The sequence below is a fragment of the Pleurodeles waltl genome, chromosome 6 (assembly GCF_031143425.1).
Source record: "Pleurodeles waltl isolate 20211129_DDA chromosome 6, aPleWal1.hap1.20221129, whole genome shotgun sequence".
NCBI lineage: Eukaryota > Metazoa > Chordata > Amphibia > Caudata > Salamandridae > Pleurodeles > Pleurodeles waltl.
In genome coordinates, this window is record NC_090445.1 from 1,621,367,054 (window position 1) to 1,621,389,571 (window position 22,518).

Sequence of the window (22,518 nt, forward strand, 5' to 3'; positions counted from 1 at the left end):
GGGATTAGCGCCGCTCAGAAGCACTGAGGGGCACCCGCGCAGGGGGACCTCTTCCCGAGATTGCATCACGCTCAAGGACAGGATAAAGAAGGAACGGGCTTTGTCGGTGAAGGGCATTTCAAGGCAGGTTGAGGAGCAAGTTTACGCGCGGGCTCGGGCGCGCAAAGGGCAGAGTTCAGGGGGGCTGTAGTGAGGCACTGCGGGTTTCTCGGCGTGCCCTTTCCTGTGGTTTTGAAAGAAGCATCGAGGTGTGATATGAACTAACTAGTGTGGTGAAGAGCCCCGAGTGGACATCGTGCCAGAGAAGAAGGGGCGCATTATGTCATACCGGGATTGTTCCTGGGGTACCGCTTAGCGGGAGGCAGCAAGGGCTATACAGCCCAGAAGCCTGTGCGTGCTTGAGAGTAAGGATGAAAAGGGGCATGAGGGTCTGAAATGTGCCGGTGCCCTCCCCACAAACACCTCACCGCTCCCTGGCTCGTGCAGGGTATCCCGCGGAGCAGCAGGGGGAGGGGCAGCATTGCCTAACTGACTGCACAGCTCCTGGCTTCTGCTCGGAAGGCTGGGAATGAAAGGCGAGGTGACGGCTTCATCATCACCTTCATCATCACCACCAGAAGCCCCGCTGCGGTTGTGCCGAGGACCCCCTGCAGTATTAGGGGCGGGGGCCGTGGGGGGGACAGATGTAGACCAAGAAGCCGGACTTATTATCTCATCTCTTTGAGGGACGTTTGAAAAAGTGAAGAAGAGGGAGGCAGAGTGCATGCCCCGACCGCACCACAGCTGGCTGCAACGGCTCGTTCCCGACCAGACTGTGTCGAGGCGCCCCGTGGGTTGGAGGGCGCATCTTTAGTGCGGGTGCCTGGATTGGATTGTGTGTCCAAGGGAGGGTGGAAGGCGAGGAAGGGGCGCAGTGTGCCAGTCTCACCCTCACCACCGTTGACATCATCACCAGGGTTGTGGAGGAGCAGGGGGAGGGCAGTGCTGAGACCTGTCAGTGCCTCTGTTTGTGGAGGTCTGCGAGGGGGGCACGGAGTGTTAGCCGCATCATCATCGCATTACTCCTGCCTGGGCAGTGCGGGGGAGGGGGGTCCCCTGGGACATCTGATTGCCTGTTGCTACTCCCTGCCAAGACAGCTGCCTCCTCCATCCTTCTTGAATTGGTCGGTGTGAGTGGACTAGTGATGGGGCCCCAGCCACCCGGGAAGAATAGCAAACCCTTGTTTACTCACCCTGCTAGGGGGGCTCCCCCCTCCCTTTCGTGAGGGAGTGGGCTCTGGGGAAAAGTAGGGGTGGCTTATATTATAAAGAAAGGGGGCGAATACCCCACAAGAAGTGGAAGGGAGCATACCGTTTTGGGATGGGAGAGTGAAAGAGTGAGAGGGGACTCTGAGATCCGTACTTCCTTCCAGGAGCGGCGAATAAATCAGGAAGGAAATTCAAAGCAAGTAGTGAGGCGAGGGGACGCGAGGGAGCCGCCGCGGTAGAGAGGCAAGAGGGGGAACAGGGAGGCAGCTTGGGTACAGAGCCCCGAGAGGAGCACCGGGATACCGGGAGCAGCACAGGTGAATGACAGCGAGATTCCCGAGTGGAACGCAGCGGAGGAGGGGGGTGCGCCGAGGGGTGCAGGGGTAGGGTGGCGAGCACAGAGGGCACAGGAGCAGGTAAAGGAGCATCAGGGCGTAAGGTGCAAGAGAGTCGGAGTACGGAGGGCCGGGGAGCCCGGAGAGCCCGGAGAGCACCACCGAAGCACGGAGGATAGGGAGGACGGACTGGAGCACGGGGGGTAACGGGGCACGGAGAAGTGCAGGAGGGACTCCCGAGGAGAGTCGGGGCAAGGATAGGGGAACCGGCAGGAGAGGGTCCGGAGGGGCAGACCGGGGAGCAGGCAGGAGATACGGGCGCACTGAAGCTCACGGAGCAGCACGGGGGCGCAGCGGGCACAGGAGCACGTGGGGAGGGGATCTCGGTAAGGAGCCCTGATAGTAGCACAGGGTCACGGGGGCAGGGGAGGCTCCAAAGCTGGCCGGTCGGGAGGGCTCGGGGAAGTTCCGGGATGCGGCTCTGCGCCCTGCTGCTGCCGCTCGGGCTCCTGTGCGCAGCGCTGGCTGCCGGGCACCGCTGCGGGATGGACGAGCAATCCCTGCGGGCGCGCCGGGACACCCGGCGGCCGCGTCCAAGCAGTGACCCCCGGGACGCCTGCGCCACCAGCCTCTCGCGGGGCCGTCGCTCCACCAGTGGCCTGGAGCACCGGCACAGCCATCACCGCCCGAGGCCGCCTCGGGGCGCCCCGGAGCAGAGGGCGCTCTACTTCAATGGACATGGAGGGCAGCTTCGGCTCCGAGCTGGCTACGAGCTGCCCAGGGACAGCTTCACCTTGCAAGTCTGGCTACGGCCCGACGGAGGGCAGAGATCACCGGCCGTCATAGCAGGTAGGTGCCACCGGGTGGGCACATGATGTTGGCATAAATGGGCACCGGTTACAGTATGCCAGATACACTATTTGTAATAGTTCCATCCTGTGTGCAGTTCACGCTTCATAAACGTATGCTCAACAGATGCATTTTTAATACATTCCTAGTACTTGCATGAATAATGTATGCATTTCTATTACATGCCATTTCAGCCCCAATGTGTTTAGTGCGCACATGTATAAATCATATATCCCTAGCAGGAATACAGTAAAAATGCGCGCAAAATAGTTGTCTATAAAACACATAAGTGAAGCCTGTGCTTTATCACCCAACAAGGGTGCAGTCTAAACATTCCTAAAAAGCGCACCCCTGGCAGGTGTATACTCATGAATGCACCGGCCTGCTGAAGACACACAAACATGCACTGAAAGTATCCCCGTTTAATGCAGGCGTACATGTTACTATGATGGACAGATGCGCGCATAATAGATACGTGTCACGCACAGGGCATGCATGTTCAGAATATGTTTGTTTAATATATACACTTCTCATCTTTATGTATTCCATACATACTGCTTTACTATATACATGCTTTATAGATGTATGCCCAGTAGAGGAGCATTTAATAGTGATTTCTTGACACATGGTTTTCTAACATATACTCGTTTGATTCATGCACGTTGGATAGATGTATGTGTGAGATATTCACGTTGAGTGGCTAGAATATTTCGAGCGCTAGATTCCTTGCGCACAGGTACGTTTAATGCACACTTGTTCAAAGGCGCACTGTCTGGTGACGTATATGTTCGAGACTGGCATGGTTGGCGGATTTATGCTCAGTGCATGGACGTTCACTGGATTTGTGTTTGCGTATGAATGTGCGTACGCAGTAGTCTCGTGTGCCCTCATGCAGCATGCCTCGGGCTGTCTTGAGGGATAGTGAGTGCTGCAGTTTACACACCCAGTTAAAAGTGTGTTCTATAATGTGAAGTTTGTGCTTGTTATGGCGCCTAATGCCCGCTTCAAAGCGCACTTTGTGTATGCACATTGAACAGTCCGTCTCATACTCAAATCGCGTACAATGTGCTTTTCTTGGTCTTGACCGGAGCACGTTTTACTTTGGATCGAATACATTTATTCAGTAAATCACGCACTCGCTGAAGGTGCGGGCGCTGGCTTCTGGTGAAAACGTGAGCCCGAGAACCCCTGCGCAGTGAGGGTGCATAGTGCAGCCTGCCGCGGGTTGAGGCGGGAAGCGCTGCTCTCACTGTGCGCATGGTGTACTTCAGAACAGCTTGCAGGGCACAGGAGGGCAGCTGTGCGCACAGTACCCGCGCGCGGGAACCAATAGCATGGATTGATGTGCAATTTGCAGGGCGCTGTAGCGGGTCTCTGCTTAGCTCTGTGTGAGCAGGTGCAAGTCCAAGGATCAGTCACCTGGGAGGGCACTGAACGTTAGGGCTCCCTGTTCAGACTAGACGAGGACCAGTGCCATTACAGCGACTGACAAGATGAAGCCGCTAAGTGGGCAACGAATGGATGGAGACTTTACACACACACAGGGTGTGCACAGCAGAAGGTGCAGTGACTCTCCAGATGAAACACCTAAGATGGCACGGAAGAGAAGGGCACTCTTGTCACACTTAATGAACACCAATGCAAATACAATGTCTGACTGAATGATATCACTAGCACGACACTGAAGGGATGGGGACTCCACACTAGGCACGTGCCGCTGCAAAAGCAGTATCTGACTAGATGATGCTTCCAGGAGGCTCTAAAGAAGCATAGGCTCAACCCTCACCAGGCGCGTGCAGCTGAAAGTGCAGTGTCTGATTTGATCATGAGTACTCGCAAACCTTTTCCTTGGGACCAGTGCTTTAAATGGAAAAATAGAAGTGCAGGTACTCTTTATCAGAGTACCTGCTTGTTTCTGAGAAGTGCCGGTACTCTCCAATTAAAAATATTACGTTTCTCTTGAGATATGCCGGTACTCTCCCTCTCAAAATAAAAAAGTGCCGGTACTCAGTACCGGACAGTACCGGCCCATTTAAAGCACTGCTTGGGACCACAACGTTTGGTCTGTGATGTGGCAGAGGGCTGCATTGATTTCATCAGCATGCCGGTTGGGGTTTGGGTAGGGGTTGTTGATAAGGTGGGTGTAAGGGGAGCGAGGCATATACATCTAGTGTTGGATTGCATAATATGAAACCTAACAATTTGGATTAATCCCAGCTTCTCCACTTAGCCAAGTTGTGTGAACCTAGGCAATTGTTTCATTTCACTTTCCTTCCTCTTTCTTCAGTCTCACAAATGATGTACAGGATGCGTGATGTACAAAACCTTCTCTTGTGTTTACTTTATTAAACTATAATGTTGTTCATGTATAAAAAAAGAAACGGCTACCCAAAGAGTGCACACAACATCCGACTTGCCTCCTAATACACAATTGGTATTTTTTTAATAAATACATTTTTATTGCTTTCTGTTCAACAAAGAACACAATTCATTTCAAATGCAACACAGTAATAGCAGTAATACACCATTTCAGCACTTCCCCAGACACATGCATATTAATCAGTACTTTCCAGTCCATAGCATGTCCTCCATTTGGCCCCAAACTATTGGCATCGTGGTTAGGGTGGAGGTGGGGGAGGGGGTATGGCAGAATGAATGTTTCTGAATTCATGTTTGAAAATTATCACTTAAAAAAACACCTTTTCAATGCACTATGTAATCTGATGTACTAAAGTGAAACTGTGCTGCGTGTTAATTAAATACACTATATGATTTTTGAACATACTTTATCATACTTTAACACTGCAAGGTGCCTTTAAAAACGAAGGTGTTTCTAAAGATAGATGGTGCAAGATACCCAAGTTACTTCACGATCACCCCTGAAATAAATTCTTGCCTGTTTATTTCACATCTTTTTAATGTTATTACTGAGATGAGTAAACTGCAAACCAGTGCTGCTTTTGACCAATGGCCACATGCTGCCTCTGAGCCATACTTTGAGTATCACTGGACTAGATAATACTTCTAGGATGCAATGAAGAGATGGCTATGCTCACACTAGGTGTGTACAGCTAAAAGTGCAGTGCCAGCCTCGACAGTGCTTCTGTGATGACACCGAAAGTATGGGTACTCAATTCACACTACGTGCATATAGCTGAAAGTGTAGTGCCCACCTCAGCAATGCTTCTAGGATGGCATTGAAGGGATGGGGGTTCTGCTCACTCTAAATGCGTTCAGCAGAATGTACAGTGCTTGACTAGAAGACACGCCTAAGATGTCACTAAAGGGATAGACACAGGAGAGCATGGGGGACTCCGCTCACACTAGGGGGCATATTTACTAATCTTTCAAGCAAGTAAAGAATGCATAGTGTGAATGGGAGAGAGCAGAAATGCTACATATTTACAAAGATATGAAGCATTTTTGCTCTTTCCTTGTGCTGGTGCACTGTCTGCAGTTTATTGCCAATGCAGGCATCCTTAGTGCCAGGGTGCCAGAGGTACTGGCAGAATTTGTTTTCAGCTGGAAGGGACACCTTCCTGCACAAAAACAATCCTTAGAGGCATTTTCCTCTTTCTCTTTCTTCCTGTGATGCAAAATGCATCACACATAGAAAGAGGAAGTAATGGGAGGAATTAAATATATTTCTGTTTGTTAGGTCTCACTGCGGAATGCCTAGCATTAAAAATATTCCTAAGTTTACTATCTTTAGGAAATTTGGGAATACACCAAAATCCATGGGTGGATGCATTGAATGTCCATGCTCCACCTGTGGAATGCCTCCATAAATCAGCACAAGGGGCTACGTTGCACTACTTTTTCTTTACACAGTGAAACAAGGTGGTGGAAATCACTGCTTGCGTGAATTGCATTACCTGCATTGCCTTGTGACAACTTGTGTCATGCAAGGACAAAGCAGGTCTTTAGTAAATCTGGGCCTAGCATTGTCAGACAAGGATACATCCCCTGACTTGGTGATACAATTGGTAGTGCATAGGGAGTCCCCACTCACAAAGGCATGTAAGATACAGGTACATCGCCTGACTTAATAATACATTTAGGACAGCATGGTGTTCTCCGGCCCCACTAGGTGTATAATGTACAGATATGTACCCTGACTTGATGATATCAGTAGGACAGCATGGTGGTCTCCAACCAGTAGGAGGGTATGGTAGTGATAGATCTCCTGACCAGATGATACAGTAGTGTAAGTGGGACCCGTAGAGTCTCATGTGCCTTTGTTTTCAGGTGGTGAGGAGTGAGCCATTTATCATGCTGCATCCTCACCTCTTTTTTAAGCAATTTTCGATCCATGAGATTTTTTCTAAATTCCCAATGAGCTGAGGCCTTACTGTGGTAAAACAAATTTGCCTACGTCATGTGTGATCAATTGTATTTTGTGTCATGACTCAATAAAAATAGTTTTGACACTAAAAGTGAGAATCTGTAGTGAAAATGCCACCCTCATTCTTTATTAATGGTGCTATAAACTAGCTACCTTGCATTCCAGTGCATCATGTCTGACAGGTGTCATGTCATCCCAGCCTCTCTTATGTGGTTCTCGGGACCCTGCTTGCCTCCTACCTTCCTTGATTGAGTCTCCTCATGCCATCAGCGTTCCTTAGGTGGTTTATGTGTCCCGCAGTACAAGGAAGTCGGAGGTTTTGCTTGGCACCAGATGCTTTGCTTTACAGCAAAGGGCCTCATAAATTATAGGCGCCCCTCTGCTGCTTTGGGCGGTGTATCCCTATGTGGAGTTTGGAAATAATGAAACACATTAACCCCAAACACACTTCCTGTGCGCCTTTATTCAATCACCTCTTTCCATGGTCTGAACAAGAAACCCTCCCGTGCAAAAAATTATGCCTCTGTCCCAGCCCTTTGCCTCTTTGCTGTACGTGCAAGATTTTGTGAGCCTTAGCTCTTCTATGTACCTATATCTTCACCTTTCATCATTTGCATCCTCTGCTGCTGTGATGTGCATACTTGCTAAGCCTAGGCAATGCGCCCACGGATCACTTCAGGCATCTCCAACTCCAGCAGCACACCTTTCCAGTGGTCTTCCTTTGCATCCTGCAAATATAGGTGGGAGGCTTTATGATGATGTGGAACATGACCAGCACGTGTCTATAATGTCACTACCCTTCTGGGGGGATTGATCACCCTGTGCTCGCATACTGTGGTAGGACGTCTCAAGTGTTCTCCCGTTGCCCAACTAGTTCTGTTGAAACCAGCAGGTGGTTTTCTTCTGTGGGTAATGAATGGAACATGCAGGTGTGTGTCCTTGAGCGAGCACTCCCCAGAGCATACTGCCAAACAAGACAAACACTGAATGCAAAACTACTTTTACCATGGAAAGCGGAGAGAGGGTGGAAAGGTAGGTGAAAATGGCAAATGTTATGATACACTATGGAGGAGGTAAGAACTGAAAAGTTGCGTTGATGTAACAGTGAGATGGAAGGATGGCAAAGGGGTGGGGAGGAGTTGATACTGTCGTGGGGAATGTCCGTGTGTCTTGGATAGTGCAGACATTGTAGGTTTCACACTGGGCAGTAGGTGTGGCATATCAAAGTTCACCTCAGCCCCCGCGGGGGTGGGAGGGGCAGAGCTCCAGGGGGCCTCCTCAGCACAGTACCCTTGCCGGAGTGCTCCTGAGTGAGTTCGGATGGGGGCCCCTCCATGTACTTTGCAGGGTGGCCCTCCTCAAGTTTCGTTATGCTACTGGGCAGTAGGAGATATTTTCAGGGGCGTAACATGGTCAGTAAGATTGTTGGGTGGGTGACCTTCAAATTTCCCAGCATAGCGTGATAAAATAAATTTTTGAGAGGCAGAGCACGAGGTGGCTTAATGGAAGTGGAAGGGATAGCAGTACTGATTGTTAGGGTTACTTAGAAGACAATATGTTGTAAGACAACCCATAGTTTTAAGAACTTCAAAACAGAAAGGAGAGAGTGTGTGTATGTTTTTGTCTGTGTGTATGTAAAAATCCTAGGTGAAATCTGAAGCCAGCTCACCATAACCGACTGAAAGCATCAGCACCCAACTATTTACTTTAGACTACATTTATTATGGGGGTGTAACTCCCCATACACCCCCCCTGAAGCTACATCTCTGGGTATGTGAGGTCATGCTATGACACACGGGTTGTTTTAGGACGGAAAGTTTGAATACAGTGGCACTGGCTACAGAATTTAGGTGTGATCTCAGTGAGCCAGTGGTCTCAAAGATGCAAGGCAGCAAGTGAATCGGGACAGGCATGTCCAGGACAAGGGTTGTGACATATGGATGTCCTAGGACATTAGTGAAAGGCTGGAGAAATGGGGAGTTTGGGGTAGAGAAATGAGATGTGGGACTGTTTTCCTGGGAAGAATTAGATTTTTGGGTATGTCCTGACCAGACCTTTGCAAAGGAGATTCCCTTTAGTACAGCGGTTCTAAAACAGGAACTTGTCAGTAGACAGTTATGGGGTTTCCACTGAGCCTTTTTACAAGAGTGGTTTCCTCTGCAGCTTGGTGCATAACACTGACTGCCAGACATTGCATGGCCAGGACCGCAAGCTCACTCACTCCCACTGACTTCGAACTTCTAGGACTAATTTAAAGTGCTTTTATCTTACTAAGTAGAAAGCGGCGCTGTCCACTCCACCTTACAATGCATACTCGACAGTAGAGTCCCTTCTCTTGCTGTTTCTCAATTATTACCTTTTTCTGACCTTGCTTACTAACCTGTGGTATTTGTGTGCACAGTAACTTGCATGCCTTACCCAGTGGGATTTATTTACTCCACCATACTCTTGCAAATCGAAAGTTGTAAATACCCACTACCACAAGCATCTTACTTTGTTGAGCTTATGCCTCATTGCCCACTCCTCTTAAATACTAGAGTTTAACCACATTGCCACACTGCCTGTATTCTGAATATCTGAATATGGTTATAAGCCCAAGGGCACTGGGACAAATTGATTCTGTGCATGCTCATTAACTACAGGTAGATGGGATATCTGGTGGGTGGAAAGTGTGGTGTTAATCTATATACATTGTTTAGTGTCTCCTAGGCATGATTTTGGACAGTTTGCAAAGAATATCTTTATAGAACGCCTCAAAAATGTCACTGAAAAAAAGGACGAGATTAATGTTTTTTGATCAATGTAAAAAGCAACCTGAAAATAACTCAGTTCACGGGACAGTATGGTCATACTACCAAAGGTTCGAATTACTCAGATCTTAGCTATACTGTTGCACCAGTCTCAATATACTGCTCATGAACTCAGAGATGGCACTAGAGATTGCATAACAAATTACATGATTGGTGACATCACACGCACTTTACCAGTTCCATCATTTACCACGTCACAGTAGCCTAAAATTGTTGCATTTTTTCAGATCTGCTTGCTAAATGTGAAATGGAGTACCATTTTTAGGGTCGAGCCTGCAAGTGCATGGTCTAGCGCGTGCATCTCGCTTGCGAGACTCTTGTGTACAGTAAAGGGCTTGGAGCCTGCCTGTCGCTTCTCATTTGTTGGCTTGCATGACACTCTTGTTTAGAGTCTTGTAATTCGGCTTGGCATCATTTCCATTCCTCTGTGTGGAGCAGGGACCAAGCACTGATTGATTCAGCTTAATCAGTGCCCGTCTGCGGCTCCCGATGTGATTGAGGTACTATTTTGCTCTTTTTAACTTCAAGTGCCTTGCAAACAGAAGGCTTGCGACTGTTAAACAGTGCCCAGCATGACAAACTCAATTGCAAAGTTTCATTTTCATAGCTAACATTCTTCTATATTTTTCCAAGTCATCTTTTCTCACTTTGCACTCATGTTTTCTTTTGTTTCGGCTCGTTGGCGCTGTTCTCAAAAGATGACACTAATCTTGTTCTAAATATTCTGAAATGATGCTTCAACACATAATTGTGCAGTACACCCTAATCCAGCCCACTTTAATCTGCCCACTCATAGCTGCCAAGTTTCCCAGGTCCATGAGTAATGTGCTAGTCCAGTCCAGGTTTTTCCTTTGACTTCTGGGACTTGTAGTCTTCTTTTGCAATGGAATAAGTAAAACTACAACTCCAAGAATTCAAATAAAAAACCTGGATTGGAGCAACATATCACAAATGGACCTGGAAACGTTGAATAGCTTCCCACTACAATCCACCCCAATCCACCGCAGTTTACTCCACACCAATCCATCACATGCCAATCCAAACCACTCCAACCCACCCCACTCAAATACTCCCAATCCACCCCAAGCCAATCTGCCCCACTCCAGTTCGTCCCATTCCAATCCAAAAAATTCTGCCCCACTCCAATCCAACACAATATATCCCACTCCAATCCAAAAAATACACACCACTCCCATCTACCTGACTCTAATCCGGCCCATTTCAATTCAAAACAATCTGCCCACCTCCAGTCTGTCCAGTCCAAAATTATCTGCCTACTGCAGTCCGTTGTACTCCAATCCCAGACAGTCTGCCCCACTCCAATCAGCCCCACTGCAATCCAAAAAAATCTGCCACAATCCAATCCACCCCACTCCAATCTGCCCCACTTCAATACAAAACAATCTGTCCCACTCTAATCCACCCTACTCCAATACAATACAATCTACCCCACTCCAATCTGCCCCACTCCAGCCTCCCCCACTCTAATCTAAAACAATCTGTCCCACTCAATTCCGTCCTACCTCAATCTGCCCCAGTCCAATCCAAAACAATACACCCCACTCCAATCCAATCTATTTTACCCCAATCCAATTCACCCCATTCCATCCCAATTCACACCCCTCACATTCAGTCCACCTCACAGCAACCCAATACACCCCACTCCAATCCACCTCACCCTAATCCAATCCACCCACTCCAGTCTACCCGAATACAATCTGCCCCACTCCAATCTGACCTAATCCAAAACAATCTGCCCCACTGTAGTCTGACCCACTCAATCCAAAAAAATCTGCCCGACTCCAAAACCCCAATCCAATCTGCCCCACTCAAATCTGCCCCACTCCAGTCTGCCCCACTCCAATCTAGAACAATCTGTCCCACTCGAATCAGCCCCACCCCAATCTTCCCCACTCCAATCCAAAACAATACACCCCACTCCAATGTAATCTACATTACCCAAATACAATACACCCCACTCCATCCCAATTCACCCCACTCACATTCAAGTCCACCTCACACCAACCCAATACAGCCCACTCCTATCCAATTCATCCAGTCTACCCTAATACAATCTGCCCCACTCCAATCTATCCCACTCTAATCTAAAATAATCTGCCCCACTCCAAACCGCCCCAATCAAATCTGCCCCATGCCAATCCACTTCAATCTGCCCTACTTTTATCCCAAAACATCTGCCATACGCCAACTAGCCCCACTCCACCTTGCCCTATGCCAATCCTGAACAACCCACTCCAATCCACAACAATCTGCCCCACTCCAATTGGCCCCAATCCAATCCAATCAACCCCACTCCATCCCAATACACCCAACTCCAATCCACCACAATATACCCCACTACAGTACAGTCCACCCCACACCAATCCACCCCACAACAGTTTAATCCACTCCAATCCAGCCCAGACCAATCTACCTTACTCCAATCCAATACACCTCACCCCAATACACCCTACCTCAATCCACTCTACTCCAATCCACCTCACTTCACTGCAGTCCAATCCACCCCACTTCAGTCCGATCTACTCCATTCCAATCCAACTCACTCCAATCCATCCCACTGCGCTTCAATCCAAAACACCCTACTCCAATACAACCTATCCCCTCCAATCTAATCCACCCAACCTACCCACTACAGTCTACCACACTCCAATCAAGCCACTCCTACCCAATCTGCCTCACTCCAAACCAATCCACCGACACCACCTCAATCCATCCTATTGCAATGCAATCCACTTTAAAACCACCCCACTCCAGTTCACATTAATCCACCCTACTCCAGTCCAAAACACCCCACTCCAAGCCACCTTAACCTACCCACTCCAATCCAGTTCACCCTGCTCCAATTAATCCACCCCACACCCATCCAATCCACCCCACTCCAATCCAGTCCAACCCTCTCCAATCCAATCCACCCCTCTCCATTTCAATCCACCACAATCCATTCCAGTCCACACCAGTCCACCCCATCCCATCCCACTCCGATCCATCCCACCCCTATCCAATCCACCTCAATCCAATCCCCCACACTCAATTCAATCCAATCTACCCCACCCCACCTTAATGCACCCCACTCAATCCAATCCACTCCACTCAATTAAATCCACCTGACTCCAGTCCACCACACCCCAATCAGATTCACCCTATCTGATGCACCCCAATTCAATCCACCCTGCTCCAGTCCACCCCACTCCAATCCAATTCACTCCACCCCACCCCGCCCCAATCCAATCGATACCACTTCAACCTACCCCACCAGTCTACCCCACCCCGCCTCAATTGACCACACCCCATTCCAATCAACTCCACCCACTCCAATTGACCTCACTCCACCCAATCCTCTGTACTCCAATCCACCCCACCCTACCCAATCCACCACTCCCCATCCCAGTCCAAAACACTCCAATCAAGTCTACCCCAATCCCATCCACTCCAGGCCTATCCAATCCATACCCCACCACAATCCACCCCACCGATCCCAGTTAATTCTGCCCCACCCTTATCCAATCCACCCAAATCCAATCCACCCCACTCAGTCTAATCCACCACACTCAGCCCAATCCATCTCACTCCATTCCCCCTACCCAATCCACACCACTCCAATCCAATCCACCTCAATCCAATCCACCCCACCCCACACCAATCCAATCTATGCCAATCTATCCCGCTACAATTCACCCCACCCAGTGCAATCTACCCACTCCACCCATCCAAGTTTAGTCCACCTTGTCCATATCCAGTCCACCTCAATCCAATCCACCACACTCAATCCAATCCACCCCACCCTAACACACCCCACTTAATCCAACCCACCCAATCTAATCCATCACACCAAATCCAATCCACCCCACCAGATCCCAGGCCACAGCAGTCCAATTCAGTCCATCCAGCCTACCCCACTCCAATCCACCCCACTCCAATTCAGTCCACCCCAATCCAATCCATTTTATGCCAATCCAGTCCATCCCAATCCAATCCACCCCAAACCTATCCAATCCAGCGCAATCCAATCCACTCCATCCCAGTTCAGTCCACCCCACTCCTATCCAATCCACGCCAATCCACCACACTCAATCCAATCAACCACACTCAATTCAATCCACACTACCCTACCCTAATCTACCCAACCCCACCCCAATCCGATCCACCCCAATCAGAATCACCCCAATCTAATCCACCTCAATCCGATCCATGCTGCTCCTGTCCACCCCACTCCAGTTCAATCCACTCCAATCCAATTCACCCCATGCCCCCCTAATCCAATCTAGCCCACCCCACTCCACCCTTTAACTGAATTTGGAATGTGAGCCATGCCTTTGTATTCAGTTTTTGCATGAAATGCCAGCAAAGTGCATTTCACAAACGTTTATGCAATTTCCATGACATTTTGTAAATGAAATTTTTGATTTTGCCAAGCTTAGACATTTATGACATGTGAGTGTAATTTCAACAGACATCATTATTCATATAATAATAGCCATGCTATCTAGTTGCTGCTAGTTATATTGCAGTCTTACTCCTCCTTTCAAAGTGTGTAAGCATTTTAACAACCCCATGACAATATAAATGCAATAGCCTTTCATTGCTACATAAACTCTGCAAGAACATCTATGTAGTAACAGTGACATTGAAGGCTTACATCTTCATTAAAAGGAGAAAATATCACAAGTGAGAAATCCAGCAGCCTTTTTAAATAAAGAAGCTCTGTGATGACATCCAGTTGGTGACAGTGGCACAGGTTTCACTCTCTAGGCGATCTATATGAGGACATCTGTTGTACTCACTAGTGATTCCTTCCTTCACACATAGTAACTATACTGTAGTTATAAGGCTGCAGTAGCACTTTCAATATACATATGCACTTTAAATGGATATATATGTATAGATAAAAAGACTACCTTTTCACTGTCAGCAAAAGCACATAGAGTAAATCAAAGGTCCCACCATTGACAGTTGGATTTGATGATGTGATTTGGAAAATCTCTAGCAACGTAATTGGTGCTAATTATTGAGTAAATTCAGAGGTTGTCTATATAGACAGTGAAGGTTGCTACTTTACACACTGCTATCAAATATCCTCTAAATTTCCATTAAGTCATTCAGACAAACTCACAATAGACACACATAGAAATAAATCCATATTTCCTTGTGGCTTTATTGATGTTATCAATGACATTAATATTGAAGTGATGTAATGGCACCCATGATCCCACTGATTACGGGCCTGATTTATATCTTGGCAGAGGGGAATACCTTGTCACAAACTTGACGGATATCCTGGCCGCCGTATTACGATCCCACTATATCCTATAGTGATTGTTATACAGCAGATGAGATATTTGTCACATTTGTGACAAAGAATTCCATCTGCCGAGATCTAAATCAGGCCCTCTGTCATTACTCTTGGTATGCATAAAGACAGATAGAGCTGCTGCAATTTCACTAACAATACATAACTTCATAGACGTTACAGCCCAGATTTTCTAATCCTTTGTGCTGGGTTTGCATCAGTTTTGTGACACCAAGCGGGTTGCAGAGTATTGGGATGGGATTTACTATCCAACACAAATCAGGATTTGCTTTGGAAAGTATCCCAAAGAGCAAAAAGGTGTACTATGCACTACTTTACACACTGTGGCTTCCACTGGAGGTTCGTGGGGTTTTAATGCAAATACCTATCTACTAACATAAGTAGGAAGGGACTTCATCCAAAACTTTGTGTCTCCTTCAAGCTGGAATAAAGAGGTGAAATGTTTTCATTTCTCCTTATTTTTCCATCTTTGCATGTGTGCTGCACTGTGCAGCATTCCCACACTGTTGGAAATGTATTATAAGGTATTTTTTAGTACTGGAAAAGTCCCATTCCAGTACAAAACTTATGCTGTAGAGAAGACACAGACCCTGGCACTATGGCACAGAGGTGCGTGCATTGGTGCTTGGCAGCCTAAAGGGCGCTAGTACTGGGAGGGAGAAAAAATGCACCATATTTTAATAGATATGACACAACTGTGGTTGCTGTACTGCCTTCCATCAAATATTGGTAAATCTGGGATACCATTTAGGTGCAAGGGTGCTGTATCACTATTAACATGCATATGTCCCAACAATGGATACTTGCAGAACCAAGGCTCAATTCCACTGTCAGAGACAGATGTGGGCAAGAATAAATGTTTTCAGTTTAAATGATATCACTAAAAATGCCAATGGTGACTTTATAAGTGAGTTCATCGAGATATCGTTTGAGATGTCATCTGCATTTGGGTATAAACAGTAAGATAGACTTTGCTTGCAGTAGAAATGTTGCAGTACTGATTTTACCATGCAGGTATCCCCGCTTTGGAAATAAATGAGAATTAACCTATATTTCAACATTGGACAGCCAATAATTTGTGGCTTTAATGATATTTTTTTATGCCACTGGTCATGTGAGAGTTACCTCTTGGGTGATAGCTGACCCATGCAAAGCATTTTTTTCAACCCTTAAACAGGGTAGTTCCGTACGGGTGCTTGCTGTTTGTTTATTGCTAAATTATTTTTCTTAGTGGGGGGGGGGGGGCGAGTTGCTGGAGAGGATGTTTTGATGTGGCACATTTCGGGACATCCGCCAGCTGCCAGCTGTCCCTATATTCCACCGCCGGTGCCTGTGCCAATGTAGGATGTAGCCAAACATTTTAGATTATATGGAGATGAAAGACGCTTCAGTTTCTCCCCAAATCATGCATACATTAAGCACAGCTGTATTGCTGCAGTACAGTTGTCAAAATCTGTATGTGTGCACAGATGATAAATATAAAACAGAAAGGCTGTTGGAGGTTGTGCTCACCACTGTCAATATGCAGAAGTTATAGTGGTAATAAAGTCCTTTACATCTATGCTCACAAGCATTGTTAAAATGTTTAATGCACTTGTAAAGCATTTATCAAACACAGTTGAGGAAACTCAGCTGTTTGTGGCTTCGTTTGATGCAATTGGTCAATTTCTTTGTGACCCATTTTTAATGACATCTGTGACGCAATGTATAACTTTAGCAGTGTTAAAAAAGCAAAAGGTGGAGCATTAGCGACCCTTCCTGGCCATTGGAAAACTGTCCCCACTGCTGTGAGTGGCGGCAAAGGGCACGGGCTCCCCCCGCCCATGTTCAGGCCCTCTATCTGTGGGAAAACTTGCAGATCCCACCCTCATAACTGTCTGTGCCTGCAGCATCAGTATCCCCAACTCACTGCCACCAGCACTCGAGCTGCCTTGTATGTACAGGGTAACTACCCCCCTCCCCCCCCCCCCCCCCCGACACACACACACACCTTCAACACTGCCTCCTTTGTCATCCAATCCCTTCACCTATCTGTAAGGGAAGGGATTGTAACTGCTGCCTGCAACATTTCCTGGTGCAAGCTATACAATTCACAGGGGGTCCCATGTCATGAAACTCGGTGAAGAAGCTGGCTATTTGGTTTATTATGCCTGGAACAAATGCAACCAACTATGCCCTCTTTGTCAAATAAATGTTTCCCAGCTACACACGGCATTCTTCGTTACCTTGCTGTTAACAGTTCCGAGGATGCTCTACCCAATATATAATCCCTTGCCTACTGCATTTATCATAAGGTTTACATGATGTACGAAATCCTGCCTACTGTAGTTGATCAAGTGTTTGCAGCACTTCTGTGGTGTCCATGAGCAGCGCTACTTTCACAAACCAGAGGATGTATCATGATTCCTTATCACTCTCTCTCTGATCACACTCAACTGGCTACCTATTGAAGCATGTTGCATCCTGAAGATAGCATGTATTACACGCAAAGCCTTATACTATGGGACAATGAAGTCCATGGTATAGAAGCTCACCATCTCTGGATGTTTTTATGCACACGTAGCGCTAAAGCCAATTCATTGACCTCAATATTTCTCGGAGTTAGTATATTGTTTTATACAGTAGCCCTCTGAAACGGTAACCTTTAGAAACATTGCTCACTGTTTCCAATTTGTATTGTTTCAAACTGAAGCTCTAAATCGGAGAGCTATGGAGCTCAATAAATTGGCTTTATGCATTGCAGGTGCTTAAAAACAGGTGCCAGACTCTGCGCGGAGGCAGTGGAGACGATCATTAGATGGCCTCCGAGCTTGTGCACTCTCCAATGATCGTGTGCACTCTACAATGATCTTGTGTCCCTTTAGTTACTGTTCTTTCAGAACAAACCATGTCGTGACACAGAATAGTCTCAGTCGAAAACTGGGTGGATTTCCCTTATAAGTGAGGCTGCTGCGGAGAAGAGCACACTGCTGAGGGTGTTGGAGGATGATTCTGCTGCTTCTGTCTGATCTCACAAGGGCAGCATTGGAGGAATTAGACACCCACCACCAACCAGCATTTGCAATGCAGTGGGTCTCACGTTTGCTCGAGTTTGAGCTATTAGCGTTTTAAACTCCTAACCGGACTTTTCTTGCCACATAAAGTAAAAAGTAAAATAGTTTCACATAACCGAGCCTACGGCCGCCATGAGTGCGAAGCAGACACACAAAAGGAAACAGACGTTTTCTTGCAGTGAAACGTATGGGAAAAAGAGCAATTATAAATGAAACCAGCAAAAGTGCAATTATCTATGTAACAGGGTCGATGTCTTGCAAAACGCTCGATTACTGCCCAGTGAGATCATGCTGCCTACGAAAGAAAAAGAAAAAAGTAGTCCAGAAACCATACGGAAAACAATGAGCCTCGTATGTTTTCAGTAGTTGCCGGTGCGCTCAAGAAGGGCTAAATACCGGAAAAGGCTTGACGTGTGCATGCCTTTCACTAATGAAAGCAAGCAAATTTTAAAAGGCAAGCCCACAAACCAACCAAACTGATGGGCGTGGTTAAAAACCCATAGAGAGATTACACCAGGGACAGAGCGCTTTGCGCGCTCGACCCTAAAAAGGAATGGAAGAGCTCCCTTCGCAGAGAGCATTGATTTTATGGAGTAGGGGTTCCATGGAGCACTCAAGCAAGTCTGATGGAGGACTAAAAATGTCACCTATTGCCAATACCATACAATTTTTTTGGCCACGAGGATTGTGAAAGTGAAAGCACACACTAATTTAAAAGGGGATATCTGTAAAAATGCCAAAAATGATTTTGCAGTCCCTGAGAAAAAGGTTGCTTAATGCTAATGAAGCACCACTCATGGGCAACTTTCTCCCATGTTGGTGGGTGCTTGCATTCGGACCCAGGTGGAAGGGATCAAAGTCTCATATGAGCTGGAACCTGTCAAGCTGCTAACTCTGATATTACTGCTTGGATTTGTATGTGGTTTGCAGAGTTGAGCTCTGCACAGCTTCCCTTAAGTACCTCATGGCTATTCTCCAGACAAGGAGTAAGTGTTGAAATTAGACCTCAAGGCCCTGGTGGTATCAGATAGGGGCACACTGATGCACTCAAAGACAAATGAGACTCCTAACTAAGTGTTTGCATGACTGTTCCCTCACCTAGAAACAGTCTCTGAGGACGTTTATGATTTCTAGACCTTGGCCATGCTCCTTCCTTCCTGGCAGCTAGGTAGTTATTTTTCTAGACAGCTTCCTTCTGCAGGTCTACACACCAGGACCCGCTTCAGAGTAAGCAGGCTTCTTTCCTTAAGGCAGGGCAGACAACACTGCTAGCAGGATGCAGGACATAAGGATCAGTTCCTAACCAACAAGGGAATTAGCAATCAGAAATTATAGTTTTGGAGCTTAGTAGTCTTCCCAACCAGACTTGAGTGTGAGATTTCTTTCTCTAGTCAATGAGAATACCTAGGCCTGGCAGACCGAGAATGGCAACTGCCCACTATTTGTTCACAAACTAACCAATCGTGTACTGTGCAATGTACAGATTTTCAGGGGCTTCTCCGATGTAGGCTTGCACACATTCTGCACGATCATTTCATGCTACGGTGTTGTCCAAAGGAGCTCCAAAAGGGCTGGTTTCAGACAGTTTATGGACCTTTGAATTTTGGATCCAACCCGCCAGCCAAATCTTTTGTCTAATAAATACTGACAGGAAGAGGGCCAGAGCTAAGGACATGATGGCAGGGGATGCAGAAACTAATGAGAGCATGTGATACTTCCGTCCATCAGGAACTAACTCTGCTATGGTGAAACTTTCGGTGTAGGGGCACAATTTCCCTGGTCAAGCTTTCATGTCAAGCAAAGGGCCTGAGCAGCTGCACATCCAAGCCCTCAATTTTGAGTTGCCATGCACAAAGGAATTCCAGTCCCAAAATGGTGCTTCACCTTTGCTAGCACATACTCACGCCCTAGTTTTATCCTACCTCAGACATTTGAAATGTGCATGTGTGCCCTGCCATGTCCCACACAGATACAATGAAGCACCCAGTTAAGCATGGCTGGTAGAACCTTTTAACTGGTGGAGACCAATAGACATGCACCCTTTGAAGGAGACTGGTAGTCAAGGCCAGCCTCATCCATAATAAATCAGTGCTGTCACTACTGCAGCCTCTCTCAGGACAATGAGAGGAAGGACAGTAGACACTCTCTGTGAGTGCACACTTTGGGTGCCCTTCACAACCTCAGAGCCATGCTCAAGTGTCTGAGTGTTAATAGAGAGACCAATAACTAATTTTGTGCTTGTTGTATTCACTGGGGTAAAAGTAAAAAAAACCTTCAAAGACATTTCCGTGATCAGACCAATATTGGACTGGGATGTATGCTCTTAGAGCCATGCAGGGAACATTTCCATCACAACACTGTGTATGAAGGGATTGAGCTGTCTGGGTGTAAAACGGGTGTTTGTGTGCTAACGCTACGAAGTAACATGATCCATGTCGATGTTTACAGGCAATGGATGGTTCTGAAGGCCGTCCACTAAATGTTTAATATTTTTTGTTTTTCAGAAACTAACTCCCTAAGTAGGAGTTTGTTATTGATGAAAAAAAAAAAAACGAAGTCGCTCTACACCCTAGCAGTTTACTCCTGGAGTGTGTGGGAGCTTTTAGTTTGTTTTCTGCCCCTTGCCGCAGGTTTTTTCTTGCAGCAAAGGATAGAAAAAAAATACCAGACCGTCCACTCTAAATAGATTGGGTTGTGTGATAGTTTTACTCCGACGGACTCTACTCTTCTGGGATTTCGGAGGTAGGTTTCTATTGATGGAGCCATGGGGGCTCCGCTGACAGAAAGCTGATGGCCCGCTGCCTGTAAATGTGGCATGCATTCGGGTGACATAACTTGTCGACCAAACAATTAACCACCCCCTTATTTATTGCATTGCACAAAGACTGGTGCTGTTAGACGTCTCATGGGCATTCTATACTATGAGAGATGTAAATTATGCCAGAGGAAAAGCACCTAGGTAGGATGCAGTATTATAACCAACTCATAGGAGGGTGTCCTCACCGGCTGTACCAGCACATGCATTTCACTATGTTCTCCATGTCTCTCAACCAGCATCTTCGTGAACTGACTGGCCATTGGTGTGGAGCCCAGTTTGTTGCCACATTTGTAGTAGCTTTCGAACCGTTTGAGGTAGAAGCAATTTTTCTTGAAAATCTGATTATGCAGCAGATAATTTATTATGTGGCAAATCTATAATTATGAGAAAATGCATCCATTTTCTTGCGATAATGGCATTACTCCTAGTCCTACTCCCTCGCCTTCCTTTAAACCAATGAGGCTTCCTGCCTCCCACTAGACCCTCCCCTCCCCTTTTAATCCCCCTCCACCCATACCCCCTCCTGTACAAAAACCAAGCCCAAGCAGCAACTCAGACAGTCCGTACCGGGAGGGCGGGAGGGAACGGAAAGGAAGGCGAGGGAGTAGGACTAGGAGTAATGCCATTATCGCAAGAAAATGGACGCATTACCTCACGTCCCTCCCTCGCCTTCCTTTAAACCAATGAGACATAGCAAGAAACACACAGGAGACGGACACTGAGTTGCAAGAAGTTCAATATCATGCACAAAGGCCACCAAAACCCCACCCCTAAGACTTCATAGAGGACAAGACACGGTGAACCAATACCGACTCCAAACCACCCAAGTCCGACCGGCCAGAAAGCCGAACAAAACGCCAAAGGCGAGGCCCAAGTGGCGGCCCTGCAAATTTCCACCACTGAAGTCCCCTGAGACTCTGCCACCCAAGCCGCCATACCCCTGGTAGAACGACCCTGAACCCCTTGATGAGGAACAACCCCTATCAAGGAAAAAACCAAACAGAATCAATGATCTCACCCACCGACTCAAGGAAGCCGTGGAAGGCATCGCCGCTACGGGCCGGCCCAAAATTTACAAAAAGCGAATCACCCTTACGGAAAGGAGCCACCACCCTCAGGCACTCCAACAAAGCCCTGCGTACATCCAACAAATGCAAACGAACCACCTCCACCAAAGCGGGATTCGGACAAAAGGAAGGAAGGATGACCTCCAGGCGAGCATGAAAAGAAGAATTGACGTTCGGGATAAAAGAAGGTACCGGAACCAGAAACACCCGATCCGGAAAAACTTCCCAAAAAGGAAAGGAACAGGCCAAGGCCCCCAAATCACCTAAACGGCGAGCCGAAGCAATGGCCACCAAAAAGAACGTCGCTAAGGAAAGAAGACGTAAACACAGTCCCCCAGAGGTTCAAAAGGTTAATCCGTTAAAACATCCAATACCAAAGAAAGATCCCCTGAAGGAAAAGAACGTACAGGGCGAGGAAACAAATGAAGAAGCCCCTGAAAAATCCCGGCAACAAACGACCCTTATCCGGAAGGCTGCGCCACGGACCTCTAAATGCCTGAATAGCCGCCCACTGTACCAGCAGAGACGCCCCAAACAACCTCAACTGTGCACCGTCCAGCAAGACCTGCATCACATCAAAGAGAGACGTGCCGGTAGGATCCAATACAAGCCACAAGCATCAAGAAGAAAAAAAACTTCCACAGCCTACCCTAAGAAAGTAAAG

General features: G+C 47.2%; 1 protein-coding gene across 1 annotated transcript in view; it reads left to right on the top strand.

The window, feature by feature from the left end:
• The first annotated feature begins 1,330 nt into the window (after positions 1–1,330).
• The window catches only part of PAPPA (pappalysin 1), a 572,334-nt gene continuing 551,146 nt past the window's right edge, over positions 1,331–22,518 (top strand). Inside the window, exon 1 of the mRNA XM_069241521.1 lies at positions 1,331–2,432. Coding sequence (XP_069097622.1) covers positions 2,057–2,432 — 376 coding nt within the window. The 5' untranslated portion in view covers positions 1,331–2,056. The remainder of the gene's footprint in view (positions 2,433–22,518) is intronic.